The sequence below is a fragment of the Salvelinus namaycush genome, unplaced genomic scaffold, assembly GCF_016432855.1.
Source record: "Salvelinus namaycush isolate Seneca unplaced genomic scaffold, SaNama_1.0 Scaffold4, whole genome shotgun sequence".
In the NCBI taxonomy this organism is placed as follows: domain Eukaryota; kingdom Metazoa; phylum Chordata; class Actinopteri; order Salmoniformes; family Salmonidae; genus Salvelinus; species Salvelinus namaycush.
Genome location: NW_024061007.1, coordinates 1009951 through 1027624, shown reverse-complemented (window position 1 = coordinate 1027624; position 17674 = coordinate 1009951). Strand labels below are relative to the sequence as shown.

At 42.4% G+C, this 17674-nt stretch overlaps 1 protein-coding gene across 2 annotated transcripts in view; it reads left to right on the top strand.

Moving 5' to 3' along the window:
• The window catches only part of LOC120040994 (tripartite motif-containing protein 16-like), a 36327-nt gene that overhangs the window by 3199 nt on the left and 15454 nt on the right, over positions 1-17674 (top strand). Inside the window, exons 3-6 of one of the 2 annotated variants that reach the window (XM_038985960.1) lie at positions 3476-3709; positions 8483-8573; positions 8699-8758; positions 8995-9547. In XM_038985960.1, coding sequence (XP_038841888.1) covers positions 3476-3709; positions 8483-8573; positions 8699-8758; positions 8995-9518 — 909 coding nt within the window. In that variant the 3' untranslated portion in view covers positions 9519-9547. Of the gene's footprint in view, positions 1-3475; positions 3710-8413; positions 8574-8698; positions 8759-8994; positions 9548-17674 lie in introns of both variants that reach the window. The other variant, XM_038985959.1, reaches the window with a different exon arrangement.

Sequence of the window (17674 nt, the reverse complement as noted above, 5' to 3'; positions counted from 1 at the left end):
GTATCACAAAGTAAAATAGATTTATATTATTGTCCAGTTGGGGGCGGTAATGCAACATATTGGATGCCAACCGCCGTTAAACTCCAAAGAAGAAGAAACATTATATTATGTCTATGTACAGTGTTGTAACGATGTCTCTCTCTCTCTCATTCCATCACTTTCGTGGTAGTTGGTTGTGTGGGTTTCTGGTTATGAATGGGGTGCTGACAGACAATCGTTGATGGATATTTATAGAGCTCTGATCAGGACAACAATTGATTACAGGTGTATAGTTTATGGAACAGCAGCAAAGACTTGTATTCAGATGCTGGACAGAATCCAGTATATAGCTTTAAGGATATGTATTGGTGCATTTATATCAACATCTGTATGTGTCTTACTAGTGGAGGCAGGTGAGATGCCTTTGGATATACGGCGTAATAAATTGTCATTAGCTTATTGGGTTGAAAGGCTGTGAGGTTGAGCATCCCACTGCTACTGTTCTAGATGACTGTTGGGAATATACTAGCAGACAAGGCAGTGGTTTTGGTTGGACAGTTATAGGTATCAATGTTATTATGGAGAATTGAGAGAATGGGTGCAGTAGTGAGATTCTGCTGGGTTCCAGCACATTCAGGTGTGGAAGGAAATTAAATTGTAGACCAGTTATCTAAAAGAGCTTTGAAACAAGATATAATTGATATTAATGTTCCACTGGGTAGAGGTGAGGCCAAATGTAAGATCAGAGACATTTTGATAGATGTGAGGCAGAAGAGATGGGACTCTGAGCAACAAGGACCAGCATTTATATTCCCTCCAAAGAAAGGTTGGTGGACCAAGATTCAAAGGTCAGATTAGGAAGGAAGAGGTGGTGTTTACTCGATTGTGTTTAGGACATTGTACATTGAACTGGTCCTTACATCTGGTTGGCAGCATGTGAATGGTTTGTGTCTGGAGGGTATGGTCAATGAAACGGTGGAGCATGTGTTGTTATATTGTTGTAAGGATGTTGAAGAGAGGGAAAGATTGAAGTGTAGGGTCATTGAGGTTGGACGGGGTTGGGGGGTTTGGAAGGGATTTGGGGGATGGGGGAGGGTCTATTAGAAGTTAGTAGGACTCTTTTTTATTTTCTCAGAAGTTCTGAGTTAGGTAGGAGGATTTAGAAATGGTGTAAACCGTGTTTGGACACACTCCAGCACAGTAGGTGTCGCCATGCACCTTTAACGCTGGTTTGTGGACCGCCATTATATCATAGAAGAAGAAGTTGGTCTGTGAGGGTTTTGTGGTTCCTGAGGAGGGCTACTATTCTTTTTTATTTTGGTTTTCAAGTATTTTCAGAATTTATTAAAGCCAAAGCTAAAGCTACCCTAAACAATTCAATATATTTTCTCTGTGATTTGTTGTTTTCCCGTCAACCGTTCTATCGCATCTTAACCGTGTTACCGGGCGGGCACTAGGACCCGGGGGAGGCTGCTGCTGCAGAGGCTGCTGCACCGCTAGTGACGTCAGTCCTACTTGTAGCTCATTGTGGTCAATGTCAGCTGTGGCTCGAGACTGCTAGCTAACGGTTAACGGAGAAGAAAAGACTCTGACAGGACACATTCATGTAGATAGGCTATGATGGCAATTTGTGGTAAGTTACAATAGAGAGAGAGACTTTTCACTACTATAGACTTTGGTCATAATCAAAGCTTTGTTAACCAATACGTTTTTATGTGAGGCTGCCGGTAAGTTACAGTGTAACAGACGTTGTGAGCTAGCTAACGGTAACGTTAACGGTGTCTTTTAAATTCCACATAAGTTATGTGGCGATGATATCTAGATAACGTTGTATTTAATGTAGTTTTACTATCTGTACCAGGCTATAAATGACACAGATGATATCTAGTTAACGTTGTATTTAATGTAGTTTTACTATCTGTACCAGGCTATAAATGACACAGATGATATCTAGTTAACGTTGTATTTAATGTAGTTTTACTATCTGTGCCAGGCTATAAATGACACAAATTATATCTAGTTAACTTTGTATTTAAGTTTACATGTGAGTCATTTAGCAGACACTCTTATCCAGAGCCACTAGGGTTAAGTGCCTAAATCTGCCTAAAAAAGGCGATTTATAGATTTTTCACCTAGTTTGCTACTTAACACCAAGCGGTCCAGGAGGGGAGACAAGTTGTTATTTTCCAGTTTGGTCCTAAGAACAGGTTGTAGTGGTCAAATAAAAAGGGAGACATTTTTTGGTGCCATTTAGGGGAAATGTAATTCTAAGGATCATTCCAGTCAGAAGAGGCTCTGTGAAGGTTCGTTTCAATTCATTTGCTATGGTCTCGCTTGTGTTCCAGCTCAGACAGCGTTCTTTGGCCGTTTGGACTCGTTCTATTGTCCAGCCTACTAGGACTCAGGGAGAAGAGGCTGGGTCTAGCTCTGCTACGGGGCAGGCTACTGGAGGGGGTACCAGGAGGGAGGAGAGTAGAGCAGGACCAAGAGGTGTTCTGTACCTGCCTGTCCAGGAGGGAGGAGAGTAGAGCAGGACCAAGAGGTGTTCTGTACCTGTCTGTCCAGGAGGGAGGAGAGTAGAGCAGGACCAAGAGGTGTTCTGTACCTGCCTGTCCAGGAGGGAGGAGAGTAGAGCAGGTCCAAGAGGTGTTCTGTACCTGCCTGTCCAGGAGGGAGAAGAGTAGAGCAGGACCAAGAGGTGTTCTGTACCTGTCTGTCCAGGAGGGGGGAGAGTAGAGCAGGACCAAGAGGTGTTCTGTACCTGCCTGTCCAGGAGGGAGGAGAGTAGAGCAGGTCCAAGAGGTGTTCTGTACCTGCCTGTCCAGGAGGGAGGAGAGTAGAGCAGGTCCAAGAGGTGTTCTGTACCTGCCTGTCCAGGAGGGAGGAGAGTAGAGCAGGACCAAGAGGTGTTCTGTACCTGCCTGTCCAGGAGGGGAGAGTAGAGCAGGACCAAGAGGTGTTCTGTACCTGTCTGTCCAGGAGGGAGGAGAGTAGAGCAGGACCAAGAGGTGTTCTGTACCTGTCTGTCCAGGAGGGAGGAGAGTAGAGCAGGACCAAGAGGTGTTCTGTACCTGCCTGTCCAGGAGGGAGGACAAGACCTGGAGAGCAGGGTGGCAGCGTTCGGACTTAATGAGGTGCAGAGAGGCTACTGTACCTACTGTCTCTCTCTCAATTCAATTCAATTCAAGGGGCTTTATTGGCATGGGAAACGTGTGTTAACATTGCCAAAGCAAGTGAGGTAGATAATATACAAAAGTGAAATAAACCAAAAAAATTAACAGTAAACATTACACATACAAAAGTTTCAAAACAATAAAGACATTACAAATGTCATATTATATATATATACAGTGTTGTAACAATGTACAAATGGTTAAAGTCTCTGTCTCTCTCTGTCTCTCTCTGTCTCTCTCTCTCTCTCTCTCTCTCTCTCTCTCTCTCTGTCTCTGTCTCTGTCTCTGTCTCTGTCTCTGTCTCTGTCTCTCTCTCTTAACAGCGCTCTGCACAGGCAGCAGTGGAGGACAGTGATCAGATCTTTACTGAGCTGATCCGCTCCATTGAGAGAAGGAGCTCTGAGGTGAAGGAGCTGATCAGAGCCCAAGAGAAGGCTCAAGTGAGTCAAGCTGAAGGACTCCTGGAGCAACTGAAGCAGGAGATAGCTGAGCTGAGGAAGAGAAGCACTGAGCTGGAGCAGCTCTCACACACAGAGGATCACATCCATTTCCTCCAGGTAACTAAACTGTCTTGTTACATGTGATGTGAAATTAACTTCATGTGAAACTATTCATCTACATCAGGGGTGTCAGAGTCAAGGCCCGCGGGCCACATCCGGCCCGCGAGAAGGTTTTTTACGGCCCCTGGGATGATCTTGATTTATTATTAGAACCGGCCCGCAGACCGCAGCAAGCCGGCAGCCCGCAGATCTTTTACACGCACCAATACTACATTTCCCACAATGCAACGGTGACGCACCGAGCAGTAGGCTGCTTCATTTCAATATTTATTGGCACAGCAGTCGTCAGCATCACAGTAAAATTAACTTTCAGATACCCATCAAAAATGGCAAAACGGAAGGTGGACACTGAGAACCGGGGGTTTCAAACAAGGTGGGAGTCGGAGTATATGTTCACGGAGGTAGCTGGAAAACCTGTGTGTCTTCTGTGTGGAGAAAGTGTGGCGGTACTGAAAGAGTATAATCTGAGACGACATTATGAAACGAAACACGCGGACAAAAACAAGAATATGGACATGGAACAAAGGCTACAAAAGGCAGAGGAATTAAAACGAGGCCTCAAATCTCGACAGGCTCTGTTCAAAAAAGCCAAATCACAAGGCCAGGCTGCTGTCAAGGCCAGTTTTATTTTGGCAGAAGAGATCGCTAAATCAGCCCGGCCATTTACGGAGGGGGATTTCATCAAAAACTGCATGATTAAAGTTTGTGACGAAGTTTGCCCAGAAAAAAGGCAACTCTTTTTAAATGTGAGTCTGAGCAGAAACACCATTGCCGTAGGTTTTCAGTAGGTTCAATTAGGTTCACTAGACTATATGCGTCATTTAAAAATTTTTCAATGAACATTCGAACAGTCCGGCCCTCGGCTTGTAGCTAAATTTTTTATTTGGCCCTCCGTCCATTTGACTTTGACACCCCTGATCTACATCATTATGTTGTCCTGTCTGTCTCTGTCCCTCCCTCTCTCTCAATTCAATTCAATTCAAGGGGCTTTATTGGCATGGAAAACATGTGTTAACATTGCCAAAGCAAGTGAGGTAGATAATATACAAAAGTGAAATAAACAATAAAAATTAACAGTAAACATTACACATACAGGAGTTTCAAAGCAATAAAGACATTACAAATGTCATATTATATATATACAGTGTTGTAACAATGTACAAATGGTTAAAGTACAAAAGGGAAAATAAATAAGCATAAATATGGGTTGTATTTACAATGGTGTTTGTTCTTCACTGGTTGCCCTTTTCTTGTGGCAACAGGTCACAAATCTTGCTGCTGTGATGGCACACTGTGGAATTTCACCCAGTAGATATGGGAGTTTATCAAAATTGGATTTGTTTTTGAATTCTTTGTGGATCTGTGTGATCTGAGGGAAATATGTTTCTCTAATATGGTCATACATTGGGCAGGAAGTTAGGAAGTGCAGCTCAGTTTCCACCTCATTTTGTGGGCAGTGTGCACATAGCCTGTCTTCTCTTGAGAGCCATGTCTGCCTACAGTGGCCTTTCTCAATAGCAAGGCCATGCTCACGGAGTCTGTACATAGTCAAAGCTTTCCTTAAGTTTGGGTCAGTCACAGTGGTCAGGTATTCTGCCACTGTGTACTCTCTGTTTAGGGCCAAATAGCATTCTAGTTTGCTCTGTTTTTTTGTTAATTCTTTCCAATGTGTCAAGTAATTATCTTTTTGTTTTCTCATGATTTGGTTGGGTCTAATTGTGTTGCTGTCCTGGGGCTCTGTGGGGTGTGTTTGTGTTTGTGAACAGAGCCCCAGGACCAGCTTGCTTAGGGGACTCTTCTCCAGGTTCATCTCTCTGTAGGTGATGGCTTTGTTATGGAAGGTTTGGGAATCGCTTCCTTTTAGGTGGTTGTAGAATTTAACGTCTCTTTTCTGGATTTTGATAATTAGTGGGTATCGGCCTAATTCTGCTCTGCATGCATTATTTGGTGTTCTACGTTGTACACGGAGGATATTTTTGCAGAATTCTGCATGCAGAGTCTCAATTTGGTGTTTGTCCCATTTTGTGAAATCTTGGTTGGTGAGCAGACCCCAGACCTCACAACCATAAAGGGCAATGGGCTCTATCACTGATTCAAGTATTTTTAGCCAGATCCTAATTTGTATGTTGAAATTGATGTTCCTTTTGATGGCATAGAATGCCCTTCTTGCCTTGTCTCTCAGATCGTTCACAGCTTTGTGGAAGTTACCTGTGGCGCTGATGTTTAGGCCGAGGTATGTATAGTTTTTTGTGTGCTCTAGCGCGACAGTGTCTAGATGGAATTTGTGGTCTTGGCGACTGGACCTTTTTTGGAACACCTTTATTTTGGTCTTACTGAGATTTACTGTCAGGGCCCAGGTCTGACAGAATCTGTGCAGAAGATCTAGGTGCTGCTGTAGGCCCTCCTTGGTTGGTGACAAAAGCACCAGATCATCAGCAAACAGTAGACATTTGACTTCAGATTCTAGTAGGGTGAGGCCGGGTGCTGCAGACTGTTCTAGTGCCCGCGCCAATTCGTTGATATATATGTTGAAAAGGGTGGGGCTTAAGCTGCATCCCTGTCTCACCCCACGACCCTGTGTGAAGAAATGTGTGTGTTTTTTTGCCAATTTTAACCGCACACTTGTTGTTTGTGTACATGGATTTTATAATGTTGTATGTTTTACCCCCAACACCACTTTCCATCAATTTGAAAAGCAGACCCTCATGCCAAATTGAGTCGAAGGCTTTTTTGAAATCAACAAAGCATGAGAAGACTTTGCCTTTGTTTTGGTTTGTTTGGTTGTCAATTAGGGTGTGTAGGGTGAATACATGGTCTGTTGTACGGTAATTTGGTAAAAAGCCAATTTGACATTTGCTCAGTACATTGTTTTCATTGAGGAAATGTACAAGTCTGCTGTTAATGATAATGCAGAGTATTTTCCCAAGGTTACTGTTGACGCATATTCCACGGTAGTTATTGGGGTCAAATTTGTCTCCACTTTTGTGGATTGGGGTGATCAGTCCTTGGTTCCAAATATTGGGGAAGATGCCAGAGCTAAGGACGATGTTAAAGGGTTTTAGTATAGCCAATTGGAATTTGTTGTCTGTATATTTGATCATTTCATTAAGGATACCATCAACACCACAGGCCTTTTTGGGTTGGAGGGTTTTTATTTTGTCCTGTAACTCATTCAAGGTAATTGGAGAATCCAGTGGGTTCTGGTAGTCTTTAATAGTTGATTCTAGGATTTGTATTTGATCATGTATATGTTTTTGCTCTTTATTCTTTGTTATAGAGCCAAAAAGATTGGAGAAGTGGTTTCCCAATTTCTTTCTTAGATTTTTGCATTCTTCATCAAACCATTTGTCATTGTTGTTCATTTTCTTCGGTTTTCTATTTGAGATTTTTTGATTTGATAGGGAAGCTGAGAGGTCAAATATACTCTTAAGATTTGTAAGTCGCTCTGGATAAGAGCGTCTGCTAAATGACTTAAATGTAAAATTTAAAAGTCCAGCTGAAACTGTTTGGGGTTGCCCTGTACCAATTCTGTTCCAGACTTATAGAGATTTATATTAGCTGACTCAAAGTCCTCATTGTCTAGTATCCTGAGTTTCCACCCCTGGTTAACCCCCCCTCTCATAACAAAGGGGTAGTGTGCTAATATAGCACTGTGCCATGCCAGGGGATGGTTTGTGTGGAAGATAAGGTTGCTGATGTTCCCATTTTTGTAATAGTCAGCAAAAAGTGTCTCTTGATTTTCCATAAGGAGCTTCATTTTGTGATCTTTTCTTGCCTTATCATTCTTTACATACACAGGGTACTGTATTTTAATTACCTCTGAACAGCGGGAGGCAGCTTCTAAGTCCTCTCCATTTGGTTGGGGTAGACTATTCGACTCTCCTGCCATTGTTGGGCTAATGGGCTTTGACACCTCTCACTTGACACGTAAGTGCAAGTCGAAGTTGTATCAAGCTTGGCAGAATTATGTTAGCATTCAGTCCTTATAAAGTAATGTCATGTATTTTTCTTCTTGGCTTTTGGAAATAGAATATAGTTTCAGACTAAACATTACTCACTCAGTTCCAGGTTGGGTGGTGTTTTCAGGTTTCTGTTGTTTTCCAGAGAATTTGCTGAATAGAATAATAATCCTTGGTAGTTGTGAAACCTTTCAGGTGATTCCGTAATCCCGTTCAAAATCAGGTTGTAGGTTTTGAGTTTTGATTTGAAGTGAGGGTTATGTTGTAGACGGTAGTATCCTGTATGTGTCCTGGTGACATAGTGAGGGTTATGTTGTAGAGGGTAGCATCCTGTATGTGTCCTGGTGACATAGTGAGGGTTATGTTGTAGAGGGTAACATCCTGTATGTGTCCTGGTGACATAGTGTTGTAGAGGGTAGCATCCTGTATGTGTCTTGGTGACATAGTGAGGGTTATGTTGCAGAGGGTAGCATCCTGTATGTGTTCCTGACAAAAAATCCAAGTTTATCTAACTCTAAATCTATCTTTTTTAAAAAAAAATGCAGGAGCTCATCTGATCGTGACCTCTCTCTCTCTCTCTCTCTCTCTCTCTCTCTCTCTCTCTCTCTCTCTCTCTCTCTCTCTCTCTCTCTCTCTCTCTCTCTCTCTCTCTCTCTCTCTCTCTCTCTCTCTCTCTCTCTCTCTCTCTCTCTGTCTCTGTCTCTGTCTCTGTCTCTGTCTCTGTCTCTGTCTCTCTCCCCAGAGTTATCACTCTCTCTCCAGTATCAGTGTATCTTCAGATTTACCCAGCATCGTTGTCCGTCCTCTTCAGTACTTTGGAGATGTGAGTAAGACTGTGTCTGAACTGAGAGAGAAACTAGAAGACTTCCTTAAAGGAGAATGGACCAAGATCTCCACTACAGGTGTGTTGAAAACAATAAGATCATCAACTTTAGACCATTGAAAGTTCCCTACTAGTCATATACATGTGGAATATGGTCTGATGATAACATTCCCTCTCTCTGTCAATGTGTTTGTGTGTCCATAGTGAATATAGTGGATGTTGTACTGCCTCCAGAGCCCAAGACCAGAGAACAGTTGTTACAATGTGAGTCTCTTTATTGTGAAGTAACTAACAGTCTCTTTTTACTGACACTCCTAACAATCCCTCTAGAAATATATAGCAATAGTAGATCTAATCAAAGACTGGGTATCTGTATGACTCCTCATATTTCTCTGATTTGATCTCTGCTGTGCTCTAATCAAAGACAGGGTAGATACAGTCTCTAACTTAACTTATTGTTCTGACTCCCCTCATTGGTCTCTGCTCTGCTCTTCTCCCAGATTCCTGTCAGCTCACACTGGACCCAAACACAGCACACACAAACCTCTCTCTGTCTGAAGGGAACAGAAAGGTGACCGATACAGACCAAGTCCAACCATATCCTGACCATCCAGACAGATTCACATACTACTGGCAGGTTCTGTGTAGAGAGGGTCTGTCTGGACGCTGTTACTGGGAGGTGGAGTGGACTGGTGATGTTGATACAGCAGTCTCATATAAAGACATCAGCAGAACAGAGAGAGGGACAGATGGTGGATTTGGAGACAATAACAAGTCCTGGAGATTAGAGTACTATAGAGGTGGTTATTGGTTCAGACACAATAATGTTAAGACTAAAGTATCAGGCCCTCAGTCCTCCAGAGTAGGAGTGTACCTGGATCACAAGGCAGGTACTCTGTCCTTCTACAGTGTCTCTGACACAATGACCCTCCTCCACAGAGTCCAGACCACATTCACTCAGCCCCTCTATCCTGGGTTTAGGATCAATGATTATAATGGTACTGCTGAGCTGGTTAAACTGTAGTAGGGTCCACATAGATACTAGTCATGCTGGTGTAGTCTATAGCTGAGCTGGTTAAACTGTAGTAGGATCCACATAGATACTAGTCATGCTGGTGTAGTCTATAGCTGAGCTGGTTAAACTGTAGTAGGGTCCACATAGATACTAGTCATGCTGGTGTAGTCTATAGCTGAGCTGGTTAAACTGTAGTAGGGTCCACATAGATACTAGTCATGCTGGTGTAGTCTATAGCTGAGCTGGTTAAACTGTAGTAGGGTCCACATAGATACTAGTCATGCTGGTGTAGTCTATAGCTGAGCTGGTTAAACTGTAGTAGGGTCCACATAGATACTAGTCATGCTGGGGTAGTCTATAGCTGAGCTGGTTAAACTGTAGTAGGGTCCACATAGATACTAGTCATGCTGGTGTAGTCTATAGCTGAGCTGGTTAAACTGTAGTAGGGTCCACATAGATACTAGTCATGCTGGTGTAGTCTATAGCTGAGCTGGTTAAACTGTAGTAGGGTCCACATAGATACTAGTCATGCTGGGGTAGTCTATAGCTGAGCTGGTTAAACTGTAGTAGGGTCCACATAGATACTAGTCATGCTGGTGTTGTCTATAGCTGAGCTGGTTAAACTGTAGTAGGGTCCACATAGATACTAGTCATGCTGGTGTAGTCTATAGCTGAGCTGGTTAAACTGTAGTAGGGTCCACATAGATACTAGTCATGCTGGTGTAGTCTATAGCTGAGCTGGTTAAACTGTAGTAGGGTCCACATAGATACTAGTCATGCTGGTGTAGTCTATAGCTGAGCTGGTTAAACTCTAGTAGGGTCCACATAGATACTAGTCATGCTGGTGTAGTCTATAGCTGAGCTGGTTAAACTGTAGTAGGGTCCACATAGATACTAGTCATGCTGGTGTAGTCTATAGCTGAGCTGGTTAAACTGTAGTAGGGTCCACATAGATACTAGTCATGCTGGTGGTGATGGTCCCCAGATGTGATGATTCATTCTGCCTTGTTTTATCTACAATGATTTAACTGATTTGATCTTCAGAAGATGTTATGAATTAATTAAATTCAATGTTTTCATATTTTTGTAATTGCAATGTTTTAATCTTGTACATTTCCATGAATCATGATGTCTGGTGTTGATGTATATTGGTTGTCATTCAGAACCATTGATATGTTTTCTCAGTTGGTTCTCTGTCTCTATGTAATTCTCCTCAGTATCATTGATCAGCTTGTTGGTCCTAATTGATGTGTTCTCTGTCACCTGGAGCTGCATGGAAAATGGTCCAGGAACTAAAGGACAATTCAGGACTAGTCAGCCCACTACAAGCTGGTATCACTTACTTTCTACTAAACTATATGGACTGGTTTCCCAGACACAGATTAATCCTAGTCCTGGACTAAAAAGTATGTTCAATGTAGATGTCCAGGAAACCGGCCCTAAATGTGTCATCTTTCATCCTCCCATACTGCTCAGTCCAGCAACATTAAACCTGTCCAGCAGGTGGTGCTATTGACCAAACAATAAAACCAGCAGATATCTTGACTTGCCACTCAGTATATCAGTAATGTTCAGAATAGTACTTTAATATCATTGGAGATTGATGGTCTTTTTAATCCACTATCCAGAGTCAGGAACAGATGAAGTTAGGTCTGCTACTGTTCAGTGATTAAATATGATTTATGGTGATGGGAAATAATAAAAAACACTAAACTTCATCAATTAATAGTTTTCCTTTGTTATTTATTCCAAGGTGTGTCTTTAACTTGTAAATGTATTGTGTGGAGGTGAGCTAGTGGTGTGGCTGATAGAATAGAATGAAAAGGGAGGAGGGGAGGAAGAGGGGAGGAGTGAAGGGCTGTTCAAGAAACCAGATGAGGAAGAGGAAGATGTTCAGGGGAATTACTGTCTCTGTTCCAAATGGTTCCCTATTCCCTACGTAGTGCACTACGGTGCTTCTGACCAGGTCTAAAGTAGTGTTCTACGTAGGGAATAGGGTGTAGATGTATTACAATATCATGCTTTAGTGTTTGGCACAACAATATATTAGATCTCCACCCCCCCACTTCCTGTCTGTCATCCCCCAGTTCTGTTAAGACTTCCTCTCATTGAACTGGGCCTCATTCTAAATGGTCACTTTGTATTGATAGTCCATACTGGGCTTTACTATGGTTCTACATACAGTACCTGTATTGATAGTCCATACTGGGCTTTACTATGGTTCTACATACAGTACCTGTATTGATAGTCCATACTGGGCTTTACTATGGTTCTACATACAGTACCTGTATTGATAGTCCATACTGGGCTTTACTATGGTTCTACATACAGTACCTGTATTGATAGTCCATACTGGTCTTTACTATGGTTCTACATACAGTACCTGTATTGATGAGGGCCTCATCATCCGGCTGCACAAAGAAAGCCAGGGACTGCAGTGTGCTCCAGTCTCTAGCAGGGGGCAGTAAAACCCTATGGACCTGAAAGGGACTGCAGTGTGCTCCAGTCTCCAGCAGGGGGCAGTAAAACCCTATGGACCTGAAAGGGACTGCAGTGTGCTCCAGTCTCCAGCAGGGGGCAGTAAAACCCTATGGACCTGAAAGGGACTGCAGTGTGCTCCAGTCTCCAGCAGGGGGCAGTAAAACCCTATGGACCTGAAAGGGACTGCAGTGTGCTCCAGTCTCCAGCAGGGGGCAGTAAAACCCTATAGACCTGAAAGGGACTGCAGTGTGCTCCAGTCTCCAGCAGGGGGCAGTAAAACCCCATGGACCTGAAAGGGAAAGTGAGGAGTAAAAATCAAAGGTGAATTTACATTGATGTTTCCACGGAGACATGAATCATATCCACGAGGCACCAAACTGAAGAAAATGAACTGAAACAGGGAGGGACTAACTGAGCAAGAAATGTTTTTAATGTTTGTACTTTTAGGACTTTTCTATTGGTTCCATTATAACAAACTCAATCAAGCACTGCTTATTGTTCGGTTCTAAGTGAACCTGTTAAAACTCACTGATGCTTATCAAAGATCACACCAAGTTTATTCACCCATTGGGTCGATACAGCTACAAAAGACATATTCACATCAGTGGTAGTATATATACCCCAATTAGGGTGGAATCTCCTCCTGTCTAAACATATTACTAGGCAGGAAGTGAAGTTATACAGGCCTCAAACTGTTCCTTCTCCCTTCAGCTGACCTGTCCTGACCTCAACCCCCTTCCTCACTAATCCACAGCTCTGCATCCTTATCAGTGCCTGTCAACATGTGATGATCTTTTCTTCACTCAGTACATTCCTGGTTAACTGCCTCCACCAGATACATTCCTCCTACAGATACTAACTTCTGAGACTCTCTAGACCACTCAGTGTTTCAATAGGATACCTGATAATTAACACTAGTCCAAGTTTAGGAGTCACAACCCAGAATCCATCAGTCCCCCATTCTGAACATTTAACTCCATACTGTTCAACATTACATAAACTTGGAAATAACTAATAAATGAACAAACAGTGATAAAACATGTAACTCCATACTGTTCAACATTACATAAACCTGGAAATAACTAATAAATGAACAAACAGTGATAAAACATTTAACTCCATACTGTTCAACATTACATCAACCTGGAAATAACTTATAAATGAACAAACAGTGATAAAACATTTAACTAAAAAATGAAACCTAATTAGCACTAACATTCCCAGTGTCCAACTCCGAGACTTAAGGCCTCTGTTCTATAGTCACACCGTGAACACTCTGATATCTGTTTCTCATAGAACCCTGATAATAACGTGTCGTCTGGAGCTCTTCCTCCTGTTGAACTTCCTCCTGAGAGAGTGACGGCACAGGACTTGAAACGCAACGAGAAACACACAACATAACACTACTAACAACATGGTAAGCTATGCATCATTTTATATGCAACGAGAAACACACAACATAACACTACTAACAACGTGGTAAGCTATGCATCATTTTATATGCAACGAGAAACACACAACATAACACTACTGACAACATGGTAAGCTATGCATCATTTAATATGCAATGAGAGACACACAACATAACACTACTAACAACATGGTAAGCTATGCATCATTTTATATGCAACGAGAAACACACAACATAACACTACTAACAACATGGTAAGCTATGCATCATTTAATATGCAATGAGAGACACACAACATAACACTACTAACAACATGGTAAGCTATGCATCATTTTATATGCAACGAGAAACACACAACATAACACTACTGACAACATGGTAAGCTATGCATCATTTTATATGCAACGAGAAACACACAACATAACACTTCTAACAACATGGTAAGCTATGCATCATTTTATATGCTACGAGAAACACACAACATAACACTACTAACAACATGGTAAGCTATGCATCATTTTATATGCTACGAGAAACACACAACATAACACTACTGACAACATGGTAAGCTATGCATCATTTAATATGCAACGAGAAACACACAACATAACACTACTGACAACATGGTAAGCTATGCATCATTTTATATGCTACGAGAAACACACAACATAACACTACTGACAACATGGTAAGCTATGCATCATTTTATATGCAACGAGAAACACACAACATAACACTACTAACAACATGGTAAGCTATGCATCATTTAATATGCAATGAGAAACACACAACATAACACTACTAACAACATGGAAAGCTATGCATCATTTAATATGCTACGAGAAACACACAACATAACACTACTAACAACATGGTAAGCTATGCATCATTTAATATGCAATGAGAAACACACAACATAACACTACTAACAACATGGAAAGCTATGCATCATTTTATATGCAACGAGAAACACACAACATAACACTACTAACAACATGGTAAGCTATGCATCATTTAATATGCAATGAGAAACACACAACATAACACTACTAACAACATGGAAAGCTATGCATCATTTTATATGCAACGAGAAACACACAACATAACACTACTAACAACATGGTAAGCTATGCATCATTTAATATGCAATGAGAAACACACAACATAACACTACTAACAACATGGTAAGCTATGCATTATTTTATATGCTACGAGAAACACACAACATAACACTACTAACAACATGGTAAGCTATGCATCATTTTATATGCAAAGAAAAACTCCTACTACTCCTAATACACTACTCTTAACACACTAGTCACTACTAATGAACTAGTCACTACTCCTAATACACTAGTCACTACTCCTAACACACTAGTCACTACTCCTAACACACTAGTCACTACTCCTAACACACTAGTCACTACTCCTAACGCACTAGTCACTACTCCTAACGCACTAGTCACTACTCCTAACGCACTAGTCACTACTCCTAACGCACTAGTCACTACTCCTAACACACTAGTCACTACTCCTAACACACTAGTCACTACTCCTAACACACTAGTCACTACTCCTAACACACTAGTCACTACTCCTAACACACTAGTCACTACTCCTAATACACTAGTCACTACTCCTAACGCACTAGTCACTACTCCTAACACACTAGTCACTACTCCTAACGCACTAGACAACTACCACTATCAGATTAGAGCTATAAAGGAGACTAGGCATCTACCACTATCAGATTAGAGCCATAATGGAGACTAGACATCTACCACCCACTACCACTATCAGATTAGATCCATAAAGGAGACTAGACATCTACCACCCCACTACCACTATCAGATTAGAGCCATAAGGGAGACTAGACATCTACCACCCCACTACCACTATCAGATTAGAGCCATAATGGAGACTAGACATCTACCACCCATCTACCACTATCAGATTAGAGCCATAATGGAGACTAGACATCTACCACCCCACTACCACTATCAGATTAGATCCATAAAGGAGACTAGACATCTACCACTCCACTATCAGATTAGAGCCATAATGGAGACTAGACATCTACCACTATCAGATTAGACCCATAAAGGAAACTAGACATCCACCACCCACTACCACTATCAGATTATAGCCATAAGGGAGACTAGACATCTACCACCCCACTACCACTATCAGATTAGAGCCATAAGGGAGACTAGACATCTACCACCCCACTACCACTATCAAATTAGAGCCATAAGGGAGACTAGACATCTACCACCCCACTACCACTATCAGATTAGAGCCATAAAGGAGACTAGACATCTACCACCCCACTACCACTATCAGATTAGAGCCATAAAGGAGACTAGACATCTACCACTATCAGATTAGAGCCATAAGGGAGACTAGACATCTACCACTATCAGATTAGAGCCATAAGGGAGACTAGACATCTACCACTATCAGATTAGAGCCATAAGGGAGACTAGACATCTACCACCCCACTACCACTATCAGATTAGAGCCATAATGGAGACTAGACATCTACCACTATCAGATTAGAGCCATAATGGAGACTAGACATCCACCACTATCAGATTAGAGCCATAATGGAGACTAGACATCTACCACCCCACTATCAGATTAGAGACATAAGGGAGACTAGACATCCACCACCCCACTACCACTATCAGATTAGAGCCATAATGGAGACTAGACATCCACCACCCCACTACCACTACCAGACTAGAGCCATATGGGAGACTAGACATCTACCACCCCACTACCACTATCAGATTAGAGCCATAATGGAGACTAGACATCTACCACCCCACTACCACTATCAGATTAAAGCCATAATGGAGACTAGACATCCACCACCCCACTACCACTATCAGATTAGAGCCATATGGGAGACTAGACATCTACCACCCCACTACCACTACCAGACTAGAGCCATAAAGGAGACTAGACATCCACCACCCCACTACCACTATCAGATTAGAGCCATAAGGGAGACTAGACATCTACCACCCCACTACCACTATCAGATTAGAGCCATAAGGGAGACTAGACATCTACCACCCCACTACCAGATTAGAGCCATAAGGGAGACTAGACATCTACCACTATCAGATTAGAGCCATAAAGGAGACTAGACATCTACCACTCCACTACCACTATCAGATTAGAGCCATAAGGGAGACTAGACATCTACCACCCCACTACCACTATCAGATTAGAGCCATAAGGGAGACTAGACATCTACCACTATCAGATTAGAGCCATAAAGGAGACTAGACATCTACCACCCCACTACCACTATCAGATTAGAGCCATAAGGGAGACTAGACATCTACCACCCCACTATCAGATTAGAGCCATAAGGGAGACTAGACATCCACCACCCCACTACCACTATCAGATTAGAGCCATAATGGAGACTAGACATCCACCACCCCACTACCACTATCAGATTAGAGCAATAAGGGAGACTAGACCACCCCACTACCACTATCAGATTAGAGCCATAAAGGAAACTAGACATCCACCACCCCACTACCACTATCAGATTAGAGCCATAAGGGAGACTAGACATCTACCACCCCACTACCACTATCAGATTAGAGCTTTAGTCTGAAAAACAACTTTACTTAAGGCAGCAAATAAATATATCAAAGAAATAACTTAGGTTTTGCTCGGTCTCCCTTCTCTCTCTTAACTGGTGTCCGTCTCTCTCCCTTCTCTCTCTTAACTGGTGTCCGTCTCTCTCCCTTCTCTCTCTCCCTTCTCTCTCTCCCTTCTCTCTCTCCCTTCTCTCTCTCCCTTCTCTCTCTCCCTTCTCTCTCTCCCTTCTCTCTCTCCCTTCTCTCTCTCCCTTCTCTCTCTTAACTGGTGTCCGTCTCTCTTCCTTCTCTCCAGAGGTGTGACATCGTGCACCTTTTATTTAGCCTTCACGGCTGGTTGGCACTTTCCTCTAATTACCTCCACTTAGCTGTCCGTGTCGAGGTGCCCAGCTCCCGTATTCCCAGCAGAGGGAGCCAACGTCGCCTCACGTACCTCCCCTCTATTACCATCCCCCGGGGTAGACCTCCCGGGATACCACAATGTTAGACATTACTGCACTGTTGGAGCCAGGAACACAAGCAATGTTAGATATTACTGCACTGTTGGAGCCAGGAACACAAGCATTGTTAGATATTACTGCACTGTTGGAGCTAGGAACACAAGCAATGTTAGATATTACTGCACTGTTGGAGCCAGGAACACAAGCATT